The sequence below is a fragment of the Myxine glutinosa genome, chromosome 10 (genome assembly GCF_964187855.1).
Source record: "Myxine glutinosa chromosome 10, kmMyxGlut1.1, whole genome shotgun sequence".
Classification (NCBI taxonomy): Eukaryota; Metazoa; Chordata; class Myxini; order Myxiniformes; family Myxinidae; genus Myxine; species Myxine glutinosa.
The window spans coordinates 73,445,837-73,464,538 of NC_136270.1; the positions used below are offsets into that span (position 1 = coordinate 73,445,837).

An 18,702-nucleotide genomic window follows, 5' to 3' on the forward strand; every position below is an offset into this window, starting at 1 on the left:
GGGGTTCACCCACCTGCTCACCATGGTGGACAGGACCACCAGGTGGCCAGAGGCCGTGCCCCTCACCTCCACCACCACCGCCGACGTGGCGCAGCTGTTCATCGCCACCTGGGTCGCGCGCTTCGGCGCACCGGCGGACATCTCGTCCGACCGCGGCCCACAGTTCACGTCCGAACTTTGGGGCGCGGTCGCCCGCTCGTTGGGGGTCACGCTGCACCGCACCACGGCCTACCACCCCCAAGCCAATGGGTTGTGCGAGCGGTTTCACCGCTCCATGAAGGCCGCACTCATGGCCGGCCTTCAGGACGATGGTTGGACCGACCGGCTGCCGTGGGTCCTTTTGGGCCTCCGCACGGCCCCCAAGGAGGACCTCCGGGCGTCCGCCGCCGAGCTCGTCTACGGCCAGCCGCTCCGCGTCCTGGGCGAATTCGTGCCCGACGCTACCAGTCCCTGGTCCGCCGCACACCAGCGCTCGGACCTCCAGGAGGCCGCCCGCCGATTTGCCCCCGTGCCAACGTCCCGCCACGGTGGCCCCCAGTCCTACGTCCCCCCGGCGCTTCGCACAGCGGAGAACGTCTTTGTGCGTCATGACGCGCACCGGGGGCCACTCCGGCCGCCGTACGACGGGCCCTTCCGGGTCCTGCGACGGGGCGACAAGTCCTTCGTCGTCAACGTCGGCGGCCGGTCGGACCGGATCTCTGTGGACCGCCTCAAACCGGCGCACGTGGACGTCGACCGACCACCACGGTTGGCCCTTCCTCCGCGGCGAGGCCGCCCCCCGTCTACAGTTCCCCCCGCTCGACCACCCACCACCGGATCGGACCCCCCCCCCCCCCACGACCCTCCAGGGGTCGCTTCGGCCGGGTCATCCGGACCCCCCTTAAATTGACCCTGCCGGTGCAGGTCGATTCTGGAGGGGCGTGTGTAGCGGTCCCCACTGAATGTACACAATCGCCTTGCACCTGCCAGGACGCGGCCAGGGCGCGATCGCCATGCCGGGCTCGTCCGGACGGGCCCAGACGCGCCTCTCCTGGGCATGCCCGGACTCGTTGTTCCCGGGCACGCCCGAACGTCCCGGGCACGCCCGGTCTCGTGTTTCCCGGGCATGCCCGCTCTCGCCTTTCCAGGGCTCGCCCAGAGCGCCTGGGCACGCCCAGCCTCGACCTGCCAGGCCGCGTCCAGGACGCCCGGGCATGTCCAGACTCGCCTTTCCAGGGCTCGTCCAGAGCGTCCGGGCATGCCCGCTCTCGCCTTTCCAGGGCTCGCCCAGAGCGCTCGGGCACGCCCAGCCTCGACTTGCCAGGCCGTGTCCAGGGCGCCCGGGCATGTCCAGACTCGCCTTTCCAGGACTCGCCCTTGACACCCGGGCATGCCCGGTCTCGGTTTTCCCGGGCAAACGCCCGGGCATAAATGTGTATATATATTGCTGCCCGATAAACGGGCTTTTCAGAATACCTGATCTGTTTTGTTTCAATAAAGCAACTCGGCCGAATTCCGTCTTTGGTCGCGTCAATTCTTTCGACTCGCGTTGGAGCGCAGCTCCTTCAATATCAAATATATATATATCATATATATCATATATCAAAATATATCAATATATCAAATATATATATTGTGGCGGACACGAAAGCTCACTGGCGTGATGGCATCATTCCGCGCACCATGTGGGCGTCGGCCACGCCCGAGGGGTAGGCGTGGCCTCGGGATATACACGGGGCTCGCAGCCCCGAGCTCCTCAGTGCTGCAGTAGGGCTCTTTCAATGAAGACTCTTTTAACCTACCGCGTTGTCCGCTTCCTCCTTGCTAAGCAAGTAGCGCGTGTAGCACCGCGCTTCAATGGAGTCTTAACGATATGGAAAACTGTGTTTGGTGGCTCCCTTCTTCCAAAATTGTATATCTAGAGGTCAGAGAAGGTCAAAAGTAAAGTTTTTAAAATCCTTACACCCAAAAACCTATACTTGACACCAAAATTATAGCTCTATGTCAAGTAGTATTTCAGATATTGGAAACACGTTTTTGTGGTGGTCATTTTGATATATATTTTTTTCATTTTGATATATATTCATTTTTGATATATGATATATATGATATATATATTTGATATATTGATATATTTTGATATATGATATATATGATATATATATTTGATATATTGATATATTTTGATATACTAGGGCATGCCCGTACTATATATATATCTAAAATTATATCCCCCCCCTCTATTTACATGAAATGGTTTGGTCCATTCGCAAAGCCAAAGCGAACGGCTTGCGAGTACGGTAGAACCCCCCCTCTCTATTTACATGAAATGGTTTGGTCCATTCGCAAAGCCAAAGCGAACGGCGAACGGCTAAATCGCCATAGCTCGGTAGCTCGCTGCTCTCTGATTGGTCGAATCGTTTTTTGGACATAGCTCGGTAACGACTTGTCCGATTAATATGAAACCTTGAAAAGGCACATCCTCGGGTCCCCAGCAATATACCTGGCAAGTTTCAAGTATATCGGACCGGTAGTTGTCGAGAAACAGCGGTCGCATACACACAGAGATTAGTGGAATTATAGATAGATGATATATATGATATATATATTTGATATATTGATATATTTTGATATATGATATACAGTGGGGAGAACAAGTATTTGATACACTGCCGATTTTGCAGGTTTTCCCACTTACAAAGCACGTAAAGGTCTGTAATTTTTATCATAGGTACACTTCAACTGTGGAAGACGGAATCTAAAACAAAAATCCTGAAAATCACATTGTATGATTTTTAAGTAATTAATTTGCATTTTATTGCATGAAATAAGTATTTGATCACCTACCAACCAGTAAGAATTCCGGCTCTCACAGACCTGTTAGTTTTTTCTTTAAGAAGCCCTCCCATTCTCCACTCATTACCTGTATTAACTGCACCTGTTTGAACTCGTTATCTGCATAAAAGACGTCTCCAGACCGTCTCCGACCACAAAGACCGCAAAGACCGACCGCAAAGCCGTCTCCAGACCTGTCCACACTCAATCAGACTCCAACCTCTCCACAATGGGCAAGACCAGAGAGCTGTCTAAGGACATCAGGGACAAATTTGTAGACTTGCACAAGGCTGGGATGGGCTACAGGACAATAGGCAAGCAGCTTGGTGAGAAGGCAACAACTGTTGGCGCAATTATTAGAAAATGGAAGAAGTTCAAGATGACAGTCAATCTCCCTCGGTCTGGGGCTCCATGCAAGATCTCACCTCGTGGAGCCTCAATGATCATGAGAAAGGTGAGGGATCAGCCCAGAACTACACGGCAGGACCTGTTCAATGACCTGAAGAGAGCTGGGACCACAGTATCAAAGAAAACCATAAGTAACACACTACGCCGTCATGGATTAAAATCCTGCAGCGCACGCAAGGTCCCTCTGCTCAAGCCAGCGCATGTCCAGGCCCGTCTGAAGTTTGCCAATGACCATCTGGATGATCCAGAGGAGGAATGGGAGAAGGTCATGTGGTCTGATGAGACCAAAATAGAGCTTTTTGGTTTAAACTCCACTCGCCGTGTTTGGAGGAAGAAGAAGGATGAGTACAACCCCAAGAACACCATCCCAACCGTGAAGCATGGAGGTGGAAACATCATTCTTTGGGGATGCTTTTCTGCAAAGGGGACAGGACGACTGCACCGTATGGAGGGGAGGATGGATGGGGCCATGTATCGCGAGATCTTGGCCAACAATCTCCTTCCCTCAATAAGAGCATTGAAGATGGGGCGTGGCTGGGTCTTCCAGCATGACAACAACCCGAAACACACAGCCAGGGCAACTAAGGAGTGGCTCCGTACGAAGCATCTCAAGGTCCTGGAGTGGCCTAGCCAGTCTCCAGACCTGAACCCAATAGAAAATCTTTGGAGGGAGCTGAAAGTCTGTGTTGCGCAGCGACAGCCCCGAAACCTGAAGGATCTCGTGAAGATCTGTATGGAGGAGTGGGCCAAAATCCCTGCTGCAGTGTGTGCAAACCTGGTTAAGAACTACAGGAAACGTCTGATCTCTGTAATTGCAAACAAAGGTTTCTGTACCAAATATTAAGTTCTGTTTTTCTGATGTATCAAATACTTATTTCATGCAATAAAATGCAAATTAATTACTTAAAAATCATACAATGTGATTTTCAGGATTTTTGTTTTAGATTCCGTCTTCCACAGTTGAAGTGTACCTATGATAAAAATTACAGACCTTGTCGTGCTTTGTAAGTGGGAAAACCTGCAAAATCGGCAGTGTATCAAATACTTGTTCTCCCCACTGTATATGATATTGAAGCGCGGTGCTATGCGCGCTACTTACTTACCAAGGAGGAAGCGGACAACGCGGTAAATCAAAAGAGTCTTTATTGAAAGAGCCCTACTGTAGCACTGAGGAGCTCGGGGCTGCGAGCCCCGTGTATATCCCGAGGCCACGCCTACCCCTCGGGCATGGCCGACACCCACTTGGTGCGCGGAATGATGCCATTACGCCAGTGAGCTTTCGTGTCCGCCACACGCACCCCCCCAGAATTCCCGCGCACCTGGAGGGCCAGTTTGCGGGGCAAACGGATGACCCGGCCGAAGCGACCTCTGACGACTGGCGGCGTCCGGGGTGCAGGGATGCCAGCTGGGATGCCTCCGGCTGCACCCGGGATGGGTGCAGGACCGGGGGGCGGCATGCCGGCGGGGCTGGGCGGTGCCGGGGGTCCGCCCGCAGGGGGGCGGCCCCGACACGGGGGCCGAGCCACCGGCGGTGGGTGGCCCACGTCGAGGTGGGCCGGCTTGAGGCGATCCACTGACACACGGTCGGGAGTACCGCCGATGTCCAAGGTGAAATGTTTCACCCCGGTCTCCAGCACGCGGAAAGGCCCGTCGTACGGGGGCCGCAGTGGTGTCCGGTGGGCGTCGTGCCGGACGAAGACGTACTCCGCGGTGCGAAGCTCCGGGGCGATGTGCGTGGGCGGGTGCCCGTGGTGCGCCGTCGGCACCGGGGCCAACCTCCGGGCTGTCTCCTGCAGTGCGGAGCGCTCCTGCGCCGCGGACCATGGTGCCGTGGGGTCGGGGAGGAACTCACCCGGCACCCGCAGCGGTTGTCCGAAGACCAACTCTGCCGCGGATGCGCGCAGGCCGCAGGTCGTCCTTGGGCGCCGTCCGGAGGCCCAGCAGGACCCAGGGGAGCCTGTCGACCCAGCCGCCGTCGCGGAGGGTGGCCCGGAGCACCGCCTTCAACGAGCGGTGGAACCGCTCGCACAGGCCGTTGGCCTGGGGGTGGTCGGCCGTGGTTCGGTGCAGCTGGACCCCGAGCCCCCACGTGACCGCCCCCCAGAGCTCCGAGGTGAACTGGGGGCCGCGGTCGGACGAGATGTCCGAGGGGGCGCCGAACCGGGCGACCCAGGTGGCGATGAACGCCTGCGCGATGTCCGCCGCCGTCGTCGCCGCCAAAGGCACAGCCTCCGGCCACCGGGTGGTGCGGTCCACCATTGTCAGGACATGGGTGAAACCCCGTGAGGGGGGCAGAGGTCCCACCAGGTCCACGTGCACGTGGTCGAACCTACGTTCTGGCACCGTAAACGGGGCCAATGGGGCTTGGGTGTGCCGGTTCACCTTTGCGCGCTGGCACGCGAGGCACGTCCTGGTCCAGCCGCGGACAGCCTTCCGGAGGCCATGCCAGACAAACGTGTCGGCGACCAACCTATGGGAGGCCTTCGTGCCCGGGTGGGACAGGCCGTGGATGGTGTCATAAACCTGGCGCTGCCAGCCCGCGGGCATGATGTGGCGAGGCCGCCCGAGGGAGACGGGGCACAAGAGGGCCGTGCCCGCGCCGTCGAATGGCACCTCGGTGACGCGGAGGCCCGTGACGGCGGTCCGCAAGGCCTGGACGCCAGGGTCGGCGGCCTGGTCCGCTGCCATCTGGGCATAGTCTATGCCAAGGTGGACTGTGTGGGCGACGGACCGGGAAAGGCAATCCGCCACCGGGTTGACCTTCCCCGCGACGTGCCGGATGTCCGTTGTATATTCGGACACGGCCGAGAGGTGACGCTGCTGCCGGGCTGACCACGGCTCGGCGACATTCCCCATCGCGAAGACCAGTGGCTTGTGGTCGACGAAGGCCGTGAACGCACGGCCCTCGAGCAGATGGCGGAAGTGCCTGACCGCCAGGTGAAGCCCGAGCAACTCGCGGTCGAAGGTACTATAACGGCGTTCTGGCGGGCGAAGCTGCCGGCTGAAGAACGCCAGCGGTTGCCAGGCATCACGCACCCATTGCTCGTGCACCGCGCCCACCGCGTAGTCCGAGGCGTCGGTGGTGAGGGCGATCGGTGCATCGGGCGCCGGGTGCGCGAGCATGGTGGCGTTAGCCAAGGCGAGCTTCGTGCCCGCGAACGCCGCATCCATCTGCTCGGTCCAGGTAACGTCACCTTTGCCCGGCTTCCCTCGGAGAGCCTCCTGCAAGGGGCGCAGGAGCTGGGCGATGCGGGGCAGGAACCGATGGTAAAAGTTTACCATGCCCAGGAACTCCTGGAGCCCCTTGATCGTGCGGGGGCGTGGAAACCCCTTCACCGCCTCCACCTTGGCCGGTAGGGGGACGGCCCGTGCCTGGTGACGCGGTGCCCCAAAAAGTCGATGTCGGTGACGCCGAACCGGCACTTGGCAGGGTTCACGATGAGGCCATGCTGGCCCAGACGTTCGAAGAGCGTGCGGAGATGGTGTAGGTGCTCTTCGCGGGACACGCTGGCGATGAGGATGTTGTGCAGGTAGACGTAGACGAAATGCAAGTCGCGCAAGACGCTGTCCATTAGTCGCTGGAACGCCTGAGCCGCATTTTTCAATCCAAAGGTCATCCGAAGAAATTCGAAAAGACCGAATGGCGTGATGACCGCCGTCTTAGGGATGTCCTCCGGCCTGACGGGGACCTGATGGTAGCCGCGTATGAGGTCCACCTTTGAAAAGAAGGACATGCCTGCCAACCGGGCGGAGAAGTCCTGAATGTGGGGGACGGGGTAGCGGTCGGGGGTGGTGGCGTCGTTGAGGCGCCGGTAGTCCCCGCATGGTCGCCATCCCCCGCCGGGCTTTGGCACGATGTGAAGCGGCGATGCCCAAGCACTCTCGGAGTGCCGCACGATGCCGAGCCGCTCCAGCGTAGCGAACACCGCTTTAGCTACCGCAAGCTTCGTCGGCTCGAGGCGGCGTGCCCGAGCGTAGACCGGTGGCCCGGCGGTGGGGATGTGGTGTTCCACCCCGTGCTTGACGGCCCCCGCCGAGAAGGTGGGCCGCGTGAGGGCCGGGAAGCCGGCGAGGAGGCGGGTGAATTCATTCGCTGCCGGAAGCGTACAGATGGACCTGGCCGGAACCGAACCGCTCAGCAAGCCGCTCGGCGAGCCGCTCGATGAGCCGCTCAACGAGGCGGGCAGCGCGCAAGCGAGCGAGCTGAACGTCTCAGCCTGGACAAGCCTTCTGTGCTTTACGTCCACCAGCAGACCATTGGCATACAGGAAGTCCGCGCCGAGCAGTGCCATAGGCACGTCGGCAGTGACGAACGACCACCGGAAAACCTGCCCTCCGAACCGCAGAGAAAGGCAGCGTTTTCCATATGTGCGAATGGACGTACCGTTGGCAGCAAGCAGAGCGGGGCCCCGGCCCGCGGTCTGCTTGTCGGACGTACCGGCGGGAACGACACTCACCTGCGCTCCCATGTCGCACAGGTAACGGCACCCGGATAAGGTGTCCGTGATGAACAGTAGGCTGTTTGAACGGCCGGCGCTCAGTGCCACTACCGAGGGCCGGCCCGGGCGTTTCCCGACCTGCCGAATGAGCACGGCGGGCGACATTGCCGAGCCTCGTGGCCGAACTGGGCGTGGAAAAAACATCAGGTTGGCGGCGGCGGCCGCGGTTTTCTCCGTGGCGGCGGTGGTGGGCGGGGCGTGGCGGCGGCCGCGAGGTGTGCATCAGCATCAGCCACGAGGTGTGGTGCATCAGCATCAGGGTCAGCCTCGGGACGCGCGACGGCCGCGCCAAAACTCGCCTGCATGTCCAAAGCCGCAAAGAACCTGTCGGCCTCGGCAGCGAGATCTCGGGGTTCCGTCGTCGCAGAACCGGCCAACGCGAGGCGTACTCGTGCCGGCAGCTGGCCTCGAAATAACGCCCGGAATAGAGCGTTCGGGGTTTCGTCGCCCATCAGCGACAGCATATGGTCCATGCGGACCGACGGTCGCGTGTCACCGAGCTCGGGGAGGTCCAGGAGGCGGTCGGCCCGTGCGTCCACCATGAGGCCAAACGTAGCGAGGAGGAGACGCTTGATCGCCTCGTACCTGCCGTCGGCCGGTGGGTTCCTCAGGACCGACACGACGTGGGCGGCCGTGCCGGGCCCAAGGGAGGCGACCACATGGCAGTACATGGTCTCGTCCACCGTGATGCCTCGAAGTCGGAACTGGGCTTCTGCCTGCAGGAACCATACTTCAGCTTGCGCCTCCCAGAACTCGGGGAGTTTGATCGTAACCGCGTTGTTTGCCATTGCGATGGCGTATTCGGTCGGTCAGCGACGGCTGATCCAACGTCGGAGGGTCACCAATGAAGCGCGGTGCTACACGCGCTACTTGCTTAGCAAGGAGGAAGCGGACAACACGGTAGGTTAAAAGAGTCTTTATTTCAAGAGCTCCACTGTAGCACTGGAGCGCTCCGGGCTGCGCGCCCGGTGTATATCCCGCGGCCACGCCTACACCTCGGGCGTGGCCGCCGCCCACTTGGTGCGCGGAATGATGCCATCACGCCAGTGAGCTTTCGTGTCCGCCACACCATCACCCAGAGCCATAAATCTGGTGTCACATTTTGGGGAACAATGATTTCAAATGTTTTATTTTCCACCTTCTATGATGTTCATTTTCACAATTTAATCACACGTATGCAACACATGTAATTATACATACATCACACAGACTTACTCGGCAGTTCCATGGCAACTCTACGAACTCCATATGCAAATGGTGCAACTTTTGGATGAAGTTAAAATATCTATAATATATAATATTAGAGATTACTTTATATTGCACAAAGATTTTGGGGGAAATGAAAAGTGAAGCCCCCAAGTCACCCCTGCGGAACTAGACCGACGAAGCGCTTTCATCCAGAGGAATCCGATCGATGATTTTGGGATCGATTGGTATAGTCTATTTGTATGTATCCCTGGGAATGTGCTTCCGGGGCTCCGCGCCACTTGAATTTCAGCAATAAGGTTTCTCAGCTTTCCTGCTTCTCAGGCACAAACATGTCGCCGTTTCGGCAGGTGGCCGAGAAGCGGGTCCCGCACCAGGTGCTTCTGATGCGATGGGCTCCTAGGAGAGACCTCGTCGCACTCGCCAACAACGCCGGGGAGGTAAGACGGCCGAACTCGTTCGTGGTACCTTACATTTTCAATTTCAGCTTTATCTGCCTTTTGCGTTTTGGCTTTTGCATTCCTGCGATATGGAGAAATTACAGGAATTTTGAATATCATTTCATTGAGGACGTTCGGAATGGGAGGATCATCGCTGAGAGGTATGCACACTCCCCTCTTGGCTCTCTCGCCTGTGTTCGAACCTCGCCCCGGCTATGCTATGACTATGAGTATGACCCGTCAATCCGTCATCCTAGCGTTTTGCATGTGCTCGCCGGACATGAAGCGTTTGGAGGATTCGAGTTGGTCGAGTCGGTGAGTTATCTCCGGCACACTGAACAAATTCCAAACTCGCGCCACCTTCAGTCGAACGCCAGGCCTGGCCAGCCGGTTCGTGAAAGACTTCGGGCCGAACTGCACGAATTAGCTATTCAGATCTTCTTGGAGAATACGGCCACGTAATCCTGGAGGATAATTTCATTTTATTTACAGGAGCGAGGCGCAGGAGCACGAAAGAGCTCACAGTGGGACAAATATGAAGGGAATGGTGGTGGTGGTGGTGGTGGTTCGTATGCAGCCTGCGACTGCTTGGCTGCATCATTTTCTGGAGCGCAGCTGTGCCGCTGATGCAGTGTCTCCCGTAATATGTATGCTTCAGATATCAAGCAGATGACCTTTATCTGTTTGACACGGAAGTGTGTATGTCACTTCCTGTTGCGTGAACGACGTCGACGTGTGTCGTCACTTCCGGTGGCGTGAACGAGTGGGGTCTGGCATGGTGGTTCAGGATGGCTGCAATAAACGAATTCCTTGCAATCCTTGTCCTCGATCAACTCAACATCGATACATGACATGGCGTCGCCTAGACTGCCAATTTTCTGTTCCAACAGACATCTTTTATCGACATGGCGACCATAATGGCCAAAGGCGAGCGGGAGACCCATATCGATTTGTGGATCTCCCATAGGCCCCTTTTTTCTTTTTCTTTTTTGTTCCACCACAGTTATGCCCAGACGTGTGGTGTGTGTAGAGCCTCGCGGCTCTGAAAACACCATAAAACTTAAAAGAAGAAGAATAAGACCATAATGGCCGCGGATGGACTATCTCACTGACCTCGTCCGAACCACACTTGCACAATTGAGCTTGATCTACATGTGGACCTCATCTGATTTTCATCAGAAAAGGTTCAAATTGTACAGCAAGAAACGCTTCGTGACCTCGATTTGTTGATGTTATCATCAGTTGCTGGCCTGATTGCATGAAGGACACACCAGAGCTTCTTTGAGGCTTCTGGAGCAATCACGATGAGCTGTCGGTTGAAAATGGTATCGTTCTCAAGGGAAAGCAAGTTGTTATCCCAAAATGTTTACAGCAGGAAATTCTCCAAAAGCTCCACTCAAGCCACTTCAGTCACAAGAAGACCAAACTTCTCACTAAAGACACTGTGTTCTGGCCTAACATCAACCGGGATATTAAGCGCATTGTTAGTGGTTGCCAATCCTGGCAGAAGTACCAGCAGTCAGAGTTTTGGAGCCATTGCTCCAGCATGAGATTCCGTTAAGGCCATGGAGTAAGCTCGCTGTTGATCTATACCAAGCTGATTGCCTTTATCTGTTTGGCACAGAAGTGTGGATGTCACTTCTGGTGGCGTGAATGAGTGGAGCCGGGCCTGCGGTGTACAGGACGGCTGCAATAAACGTATTAATCTTTTGCAATGCTTGGCCTAGATCAACTCAACGCGATACATGATACCCTACCCCCTCAGCCCCCCTCCCCCCCCCACCACCCCCATCCCACATTACTAGTCCACTGGTACTCATTTTGCCGACCTCAGAAGCATGACAGGGTGAGTCAACCTACCTGGTGTTAATTCAATGGCACGACAGGGACTCAATCTCAGGACCCTGATATCTCAAGTCAGGTACCTTAACCGCTAAACCAACACCAGGCTATGAAGGGAATGAACGGACAGGAAAGGAGGAGCGGAGGAAACTGAAACGAGCAAGTAAAATGGTTGGCTTCGGAAAGGTTAATGGGTGTAAATAATAAATATGGATCATGGGTCAGAATTGGGGATGACAAGAGATGGTGGTGCACTGCATGCTTGCTTCATGCACAGGAAGGAACAGTGACAGAACAGCTTGTGGAAGATGGTTCCAGAGACTGGAGAAGTGAGGAATAAAATAGTTTAGGTGTGGGGTCAGCCTACACTTTCGACGTTTAACAATTAGGGGGTTATTGGAAGAACGCTTGCATTCTGGAGTTTCTAGGGAGCATCAGGCATCTGAGTGGGAGGAGAGGGAGCAATGTTTGTTGGAGAATAGACAGGAGAGAACGGAGACCACCGACCTGCTTGAGATGTGTGGGCAACAGACGTTGTGCTTTGGCCTCATCATGGGACAATCCAATAACATTGAAAGCTTTATATTTCCACAGAATCTAGTAGAGACAAATGTGATGCTGGAGTGCCAGCCCATAGGGGCAAGCAGTACTCCATTGAGCTATGGACAAAGGTCTTGTAGACCAAATCTGAATTTTTTTCTTCCAAGAAACCATTAAGATAGGTGGATGCCCAGTCTGCGGCTGTCGTTGGATCCTCTTTGTGGGGAACCATGAATCCTATTCTTGTGATCAACCTCATCTAATATCTACATTACTTTATTGTATCTTGTGCTTAAATTCACAGATCACCAATTGGTCTTTCAAATTTTCTGAATAAAAAACCCTTTGTAGTGATTGAATGCTTCATCCATCTTTACCATAAACTTTGCGAAGTGGTACAGAAAGTTTTACAGATTGTTTTGTGTATTTTCATTGTGATTTTAAAGTGGGTGGTGGCCAGTAGGATGAAGGCAGATTAAGTATTCTGCCATAGTTACATTTGTTTTAAATACATCTCATAATGGTAGTCCAACGTTATACATGATTGTTAGAAGTAAAGGTTGTTTTTTTCTCATATGGTCATTTCACCTTTCCAACCTTTGTGGCTTTGTTATCTTTTTATCCACTGATATCTGTATTTATCTGATCAGGTAACTCTCCATCGACTGAGCAATTTTCAGAGAGTTTGGAGACTTGCTCCACAAGAACCGACTGGGACTGTGGTCACTGCCCTGGCCTGGAGACCGGATGGCAAAGGTTTGTAACTTGAGGAGAGGAAATTTATAATACTTTTAAGTATTTGTTTCCTTTTTGTCTCTTCTTGCAGTCATGGAAGAGCTGAATGACAAAGGATCATAGGTTAATAATCTGACAAAGACAGAAAGGAGAATGGGTGGGCAAAAACACATAGATGCACTCCAGAGGAGGGGCAGGGAGCCAAATGGAGAAGAAGGTCCGCCAGTGTAAAATGGTTCAGCGGAGGAAATGGGACATACCATAGGACGGCACAAGAGGTGTTGAGTCTTCCACAAGTTTGCAGGACTGTAAGAAAGAGCATGATATAACAAATACAGGGAATTGGTTCTGTAAATGAGAGAAAAGTGAGATGAATGAATGGAGCTGAGCATCTTTGATTTGGGGTGGGTAACTAGTTGTGGGTTTCTGAAAGAATGCATGAAACTTGGAAAGTGAGTGGGGGTGGTGTTGGGGATGGGTAGAGGGAAAATAAGGCAGGTGGAATATGAATTGAATAGAATGATCGTTTTTAAGGCCATTTCCCCTGCTAGAGCGGGGGTTAGCCTTGCGGGGCCCATGACAATCATGATTCCCTGTTTGAGGCAATGTTTTTATGGCCGGATGCCCTTCCTGACGCCAACCCTTAGTCGCCTCTTACGATGCGCAGGGATACGGTGTACCTATTCTAAACCGGGGGTGGAGCGATATCAAAATAGATGTTTGAGAAAGCTAAAACACCATCAACCTGCAATGTGTGAAAAGCAGACCTCTGGGGTCTGCCTTTTGCTGAGAGGTGCTAGTAACTTAAACTGCCACCACAAAATGTTTTCCACTCTATTGAGCTGACATCATCTCAGAAAGGATTTGGCTCTGTGGATGATGCCAAGGTTTCGAGCAGGCTTGGCGACCAGATTGGAGATGTGGTCTCTCCAAGACAAGATATGGTTAGTAGTGAGGCTGAGGTGCTCTAGAGATTGCACCTATCAAATGGTGGCCCAAAGAAGTAGACTTGGGGATTAAGCATTAAAAACCATAAGTTTTCTTCCTTTTTGCAAGCTGCTGTAGCAGACTTTGGTTGTTGCCACTCATAGTCTACAGTATTGCATAAGAAATGCTTTATATAGGGAATTGTACAACATTACGTACAAAAAGCCCCAACTGATGTGACATTGTCCAAAAATTAAGCACGGTCCGAGTGTATGTAATGCTGCAGATCATCCTATAGGGGCAGCAGAGAGCAGGGTCTACTATGTCAGCCAGCATAAAGCCATATACCGTAACTTGTTACCCCATGCACATGTAGCGAAAAGCGGGGTTAAGCAATTTGTTCATGTCCATCCGTCCATCTGTCTTATCAGTTTATGATCGTCAGTTTGTGATTGAGGAACTTCTTCTCTTTCACTTCCCTTTATAAGTGGTGAGGTCCAATGGCACCAAGCTTCTGCCCGGCCTTGATCACGATGCTCCTCCACTTCCCTCTGTCCTCAGCCAACTAACTCTCTCCACTCTCCAACTTCCCTAACCTTACTGATATCCCTCCTCACACAATCCTGCCATCTAAACCACGGTGTACCTCTTTTCCTTTTACCTTGCTCCCTCAACCCATCCGCTCTTTGCCATTCTTTCTTCCCCCATCCGCACCGTGTCCAGCCCATCTCAGCCTCCTTTTCACCAATCTCCCCGTCAAGCTCATCTGCACACCAATCTCCTCCCTCAGTTCATCCATTCTCCTTCTATCCACCCTCTTCATTCCCACAATCCTCCTGACCCAGTTGTTCTCGTAAACCTGCAGCCTCTATTGTTGTCTCCCTGTCAGTGCCACCCCTCCAGACCGTAAAGGTGGGCCGGCATTACACATGACATCAAAACAGTGTGATATTTAGACCATTTGATGTTAGATGAAAAACAGTAGAGTTGTGATTTGATGTTTTCCTTGAAAAGAATTGGCTTGTGCTTGTATGTTTGAAATTGGTGTCATTTTACAATAAGCCTAAATGATTTTGAGTGCTTGTGCTGCTCTTGTGAAAGTCTAAGTGTGTGTTGCAGTGCTGGCCGTGGGTTATGGAGACACTGGACAGCTGGTACTATGCGATGTAGAGAAGGCCGCAATTCTATACAGCACCACATCTCTACGGGACATCAGCTGCATGCACTGGGTGGATGTTGCTGAGAGACGCAGGTGGGTTTCTCATTCTCATCGGATTTTATATATTTGTGTAATTTGTGTTTGGGGGGCGGAGGGATAATTTTGTGCATATGACCTGACCCTGGGTACTCCCCTCAGGTCTGCAAGATCTGATGGAGATTGGCCATGCCGTTTTGGAGTCCATAAATATCAGACACACACACAGAATTGCCTTATTTTATTTTGTTGGATTGTACAATGCACAAAGTCCAGCTTAGTGAGTCGAACGCCAGGCCTGGAACGCCAGTACAATGCACAACGGACGGCAAATTAGTAGACACTCTTAAATAGTGAGTGTGAGGAAGGGGTGTAAGCAGGAAGTGAGCTGGCTTTGAGTTTTGAGGATATGGTCAGTTGCAATTTAACGACGGAAGTTTTTACATTGTGAAATTATTTTGCGATTCAGCAGCTTGTAATTTGCAAAGGGTTACCATGGGCCTATTGTAAACTAAAATAGCTCCCATTGAGAGTAGGACTGGACGATGTTGATATTTTTGCTACTCCATTACCATCCCTCCGAATATCGCCGATCTAGCAATATATCGACATTGCACAATCGTTTTTGCTAATGTAGCACAACTACCCGGCGGCGTGCAATAGCTAGCATTGGGGGGTGCACACTATTGATGTTTATTTAACTCTAATGATTACCTACTGCATAATAGCTCGAAGATATAGCTGTTTATCATCATGTAATCTGTCCTGAAATTGATGTAAACACTTTTGTGTGCTCTCATGGAAAGCAGCGTTTGTTGTTGTCATACAAACACAACATCATAATGCGTATTTTTTGAACATTGATTGCACTTTTGCAGAGTGGAGAAGAAGCTGCTTTGGCCTGACATCGGACTTCATCTATACTGTATATTAAAATAGACGGATTTCTCTGTCCGTCCCTCTGCTTGTCACGTTATTTTCTCCGGGATGTCACTACGGCGTTACGTCTGCGAGGCCATTATGTCTGGAGCTAGGCTAGGCCTCTAAAGACGTGCATGTAATCCCGATGCCCAGCACTCAACCCGTCCCATGCTTATCTATTTCATTACATGTTTTTCTTTGGTTATGATGGGTTATTGTGGGAATGGGATGCCCATCGACCGCGATGGGTGGCGGAGGGGGGGTGGTCAGAGGGTTTGTTTGTCGCTCTGTGGGAAGAATGTTTGTGAGCTGTCCTGGAGCTAGCGGTTTTTGTATGCGTGCTTCGCCATCTTGAGAAAAGCTCTCCTGCATGGGGTCTGAGTCGGAGTTCAGATGTAGTGATTGTACCAGGACAAATAGTTTCCCTCCTCCTCAGGCACAGGCTTGGGATCCTCAATGGAAGACCCTGATGATGAGGCAGAACTGGCAATTGAGATGGGATGAAATTTTCTCACCATTTGCATGAAAAGCGAGGGAGAATGGTGGTGCATATATCGTTTTTTTTATTGGGACTGGCAAGGCGATTTACTCATTCAATTAACTTCTCTGTGTGTTGGCCAATCCTCCAAACCGTGATGACCCCATCTACATCTCTTTCAGACAACATTGACAACCTTCATGATTAACGTCGGATCGTTGCTGTATTCCCACTTATTTAGGGATAACTTGCCTTGAAATGTATCATTTACCATGTTGGGTTGAGAATTTTTTCAGTCCACATTCGGGCGTATTAATTTATTGCATTCTTGTTTGCGCAGGTCTGAATTTCATGTCTACGAAGATGACCACACCATGTACCTGCCCAAACTGCCTGCATTGCCCAAGAGGTAGTGGTAATAATTATCTGCAAAACTTCATTGTTTTTGGTAGCTTTTGTGGAATTACATAAGACTAGGGCATGCCCGTACGTGGGTGCCCGTTCCTTGCCAAAAAAAAAAAAAAACGCTACCCGTACGCTCTACCCCGCCCGTACGCCCGTACGCCTGTAAACAAAAAAAAACAACGCTCTTCGCTTCCGCCCTTCGCTCTGGGAGAAATAATGCGCATAAGAAATCGAGAAATTATTATTTTCTCCGGAAGAAATCGAATTACGAACCGTAATGGCGCACGCGCTCGGCTCGGCTCGCAACAACGCGTTCTGTGATTGGCTGCCGGAAGTGAAGTCTTCACTGTCCGGAAGGTCGCAAATCGCAGTTACGATGAATCGCAAATTAGTTTTATTTAGTTTTAAAACATAGTTTAACGGCAACATAGTTTTCCAACGTGAAATAAATGAATACGCTCTCAAATGTGCCGTCCGAGGCAGAGTCTGTTCGCCACGTTCGGCACACGTGATAGCTCGCTGCTCTCTGATTGGTTGAATCGTTTTTTGGACATAGCTCGGTAACTACTTGTCCGATTAATATGAAACCTTGAAAAGGCACATCCTCGGGTCCCCAGCAATATACCTGGCAAGTTTAAAGTATATCGGACCCGTGGTTGTCGAGAAACAGCGGTCACAGACATACATACATACATACATACATACATACATACATACATACATACATACATACACACAGAGATTACTGGAATTATAGATAGATAAAGCACTAAACTCTTCTTTCCTATAATTTTGATCAAAAGCATATAACTGAATTCTGACATGTTATTTTATCAAAACATTTTTTATGGCACTTTCATCTCCAAGCTTCACTGATCTGCATAAAATATTTTTTCACATTTTCTTGAATTACCAGGTAAATAATAATAATAATAATAACTAGTCGAAACCCGTGGAACATCCACGGAAGGGAGGATGTGGTGTATGGATAGAGTATACCATTATGGATGGCATAGGGGATTTGCTTGTCCGAGTAAGAGTTAGGAAGAAAGATGAGAATGAAGAGTGCGTATATGAACAACGATCGCCGACACCGGCACAAATGCATGCTCTGGATTGTCCACTCAGTGGACGGCTTGCTTTCGCCTTCGCCTGTCCAATCAGCGGACGGCTTGCTTCGCCTTCGCCCAGCAGACGCCAATACGATGGCGTCGTAAGATGGCATCATATCGGCAGTTAATCGGATGCTTTTGGGCCCCAACGTCGGCTAATTCAGATTTTTCGAGTATGGCTGTACGTGATAAACAAAGAGCGCGGTTCGTAGATCGTAAATCCATTCGTGCCGTGGGCATCGGGTCACTGGGTGCGGCGTAAAAGGGATAACAAAGTCGAGTCCTTACGCTATTATTATATAGATAATAATAATATCATCTTCATCTTCTCTTCTGGACTTAGTTATGACTAACTTCCCTGAAAATGTCTGCTGCTCTTCTTCTGCTCCAATCGGCTCATCTGATCATGTGCTTGTTAAAGTGGACATCTCTCTGACCATTCTCAGAGAGCCTCCTCAGCGTCGACGAGTCTGGCATTTCACTCAGGCCAACTAGCACGGTCTTCAAGCAGCCATCAAACATCTGGACTGGTCTCCCATCTCTACCGCGTCTGACATCAACTCATCCTGGGAATTCTTCCAAAGTAAATTGCTCTCTCATGCACAGATTTATCCCATCTCGTCTTCAGTTGTCATACCCTTCCTCCCGTCCATGGTACACGGAATCTTGTGGTGAGGCTATTGCCCAGAAACAACTTACTTTCGTCTCCTGGAAAGCAAATCCAACGGAAGGAAATCTCATTTCCTTTCACAAAGCCCGAAACAAGTGTGTGTCCACCCTCAGGAGAGCCAGGAAACAATATCTCTCCGTTCTCAGGACAGAACTCTCTTATCTGTCTCCCTCTTCCAAATCCTGGTGGCGTCTGGTCAAATCTGTTCCTGGTGTTTGTTCCCCCTCCATCCCCTCCCTCACATCAAACGGCCACACGGCTGACTCCGCACGCAAAAAAGCTGAATGCCTCAACTCTGTGTTTGCCTCTAAATCTTGTGTCCCAAACCCATCCCTCTCTGTACCCACCGTACCCAGTCGTACCCAGCTGCTCCTGGACTCTGTGTCCTTTCCTCCTGACAAGGTGGAAAAGTTTCTGTCAACCCTCGACTCTGATTCTGCAACTGGACCTGACGGCATCAGCCCACGGGTCCTAAAATCTTGTTCTTCCGCTCTTTCACTCCCTCTCTCT

At 52.1% G+C, this 18,702-nt stretch overlaps 2 protein-coding genes across 2 annotated transcripts in view; both read left to right on the forward strand.

Annotated features, from left to right (window-relative positions):
- LOC144894055 (uncharacterized) overlaps window positions 1-18,702 on the forward strand; it is an 81,485-nt gene that overhangs the window by 8,790 nt on the left and 53,993 nt on the right. The gene's annotated exons all lie outside the window — the stretch shown is intronic.
- Window positions 9,180-18,702, forward strand: part of ANAPC4 (anaphase promoting complex subunit 4) — a 98,905-nt gene continuing 89,382 nt past the window's right edge. The window contains exons 1-4 of the mRNA XM_068126754.2: window positions 9,180-9,367; window positions 12,400-12,505; window positions 14,531-14,663; window positions 16,346-16,414. Of these exons, the coding sequence (XP_067982855.1) occupies window positions 9,260-9,367; window positions 12,400-12,505; window positions 14,531-14,663; window positions 16,346-16,414 (416 nt within the window). The 5' untranslated portion in view covers window positions 9,180-9,259. The remainder of the gene's footprint in view (window positions 9,368-12,399; window positions 12,506-14,530; window positions 14,664-16,345; window positions 16,415-18,702) is intronic.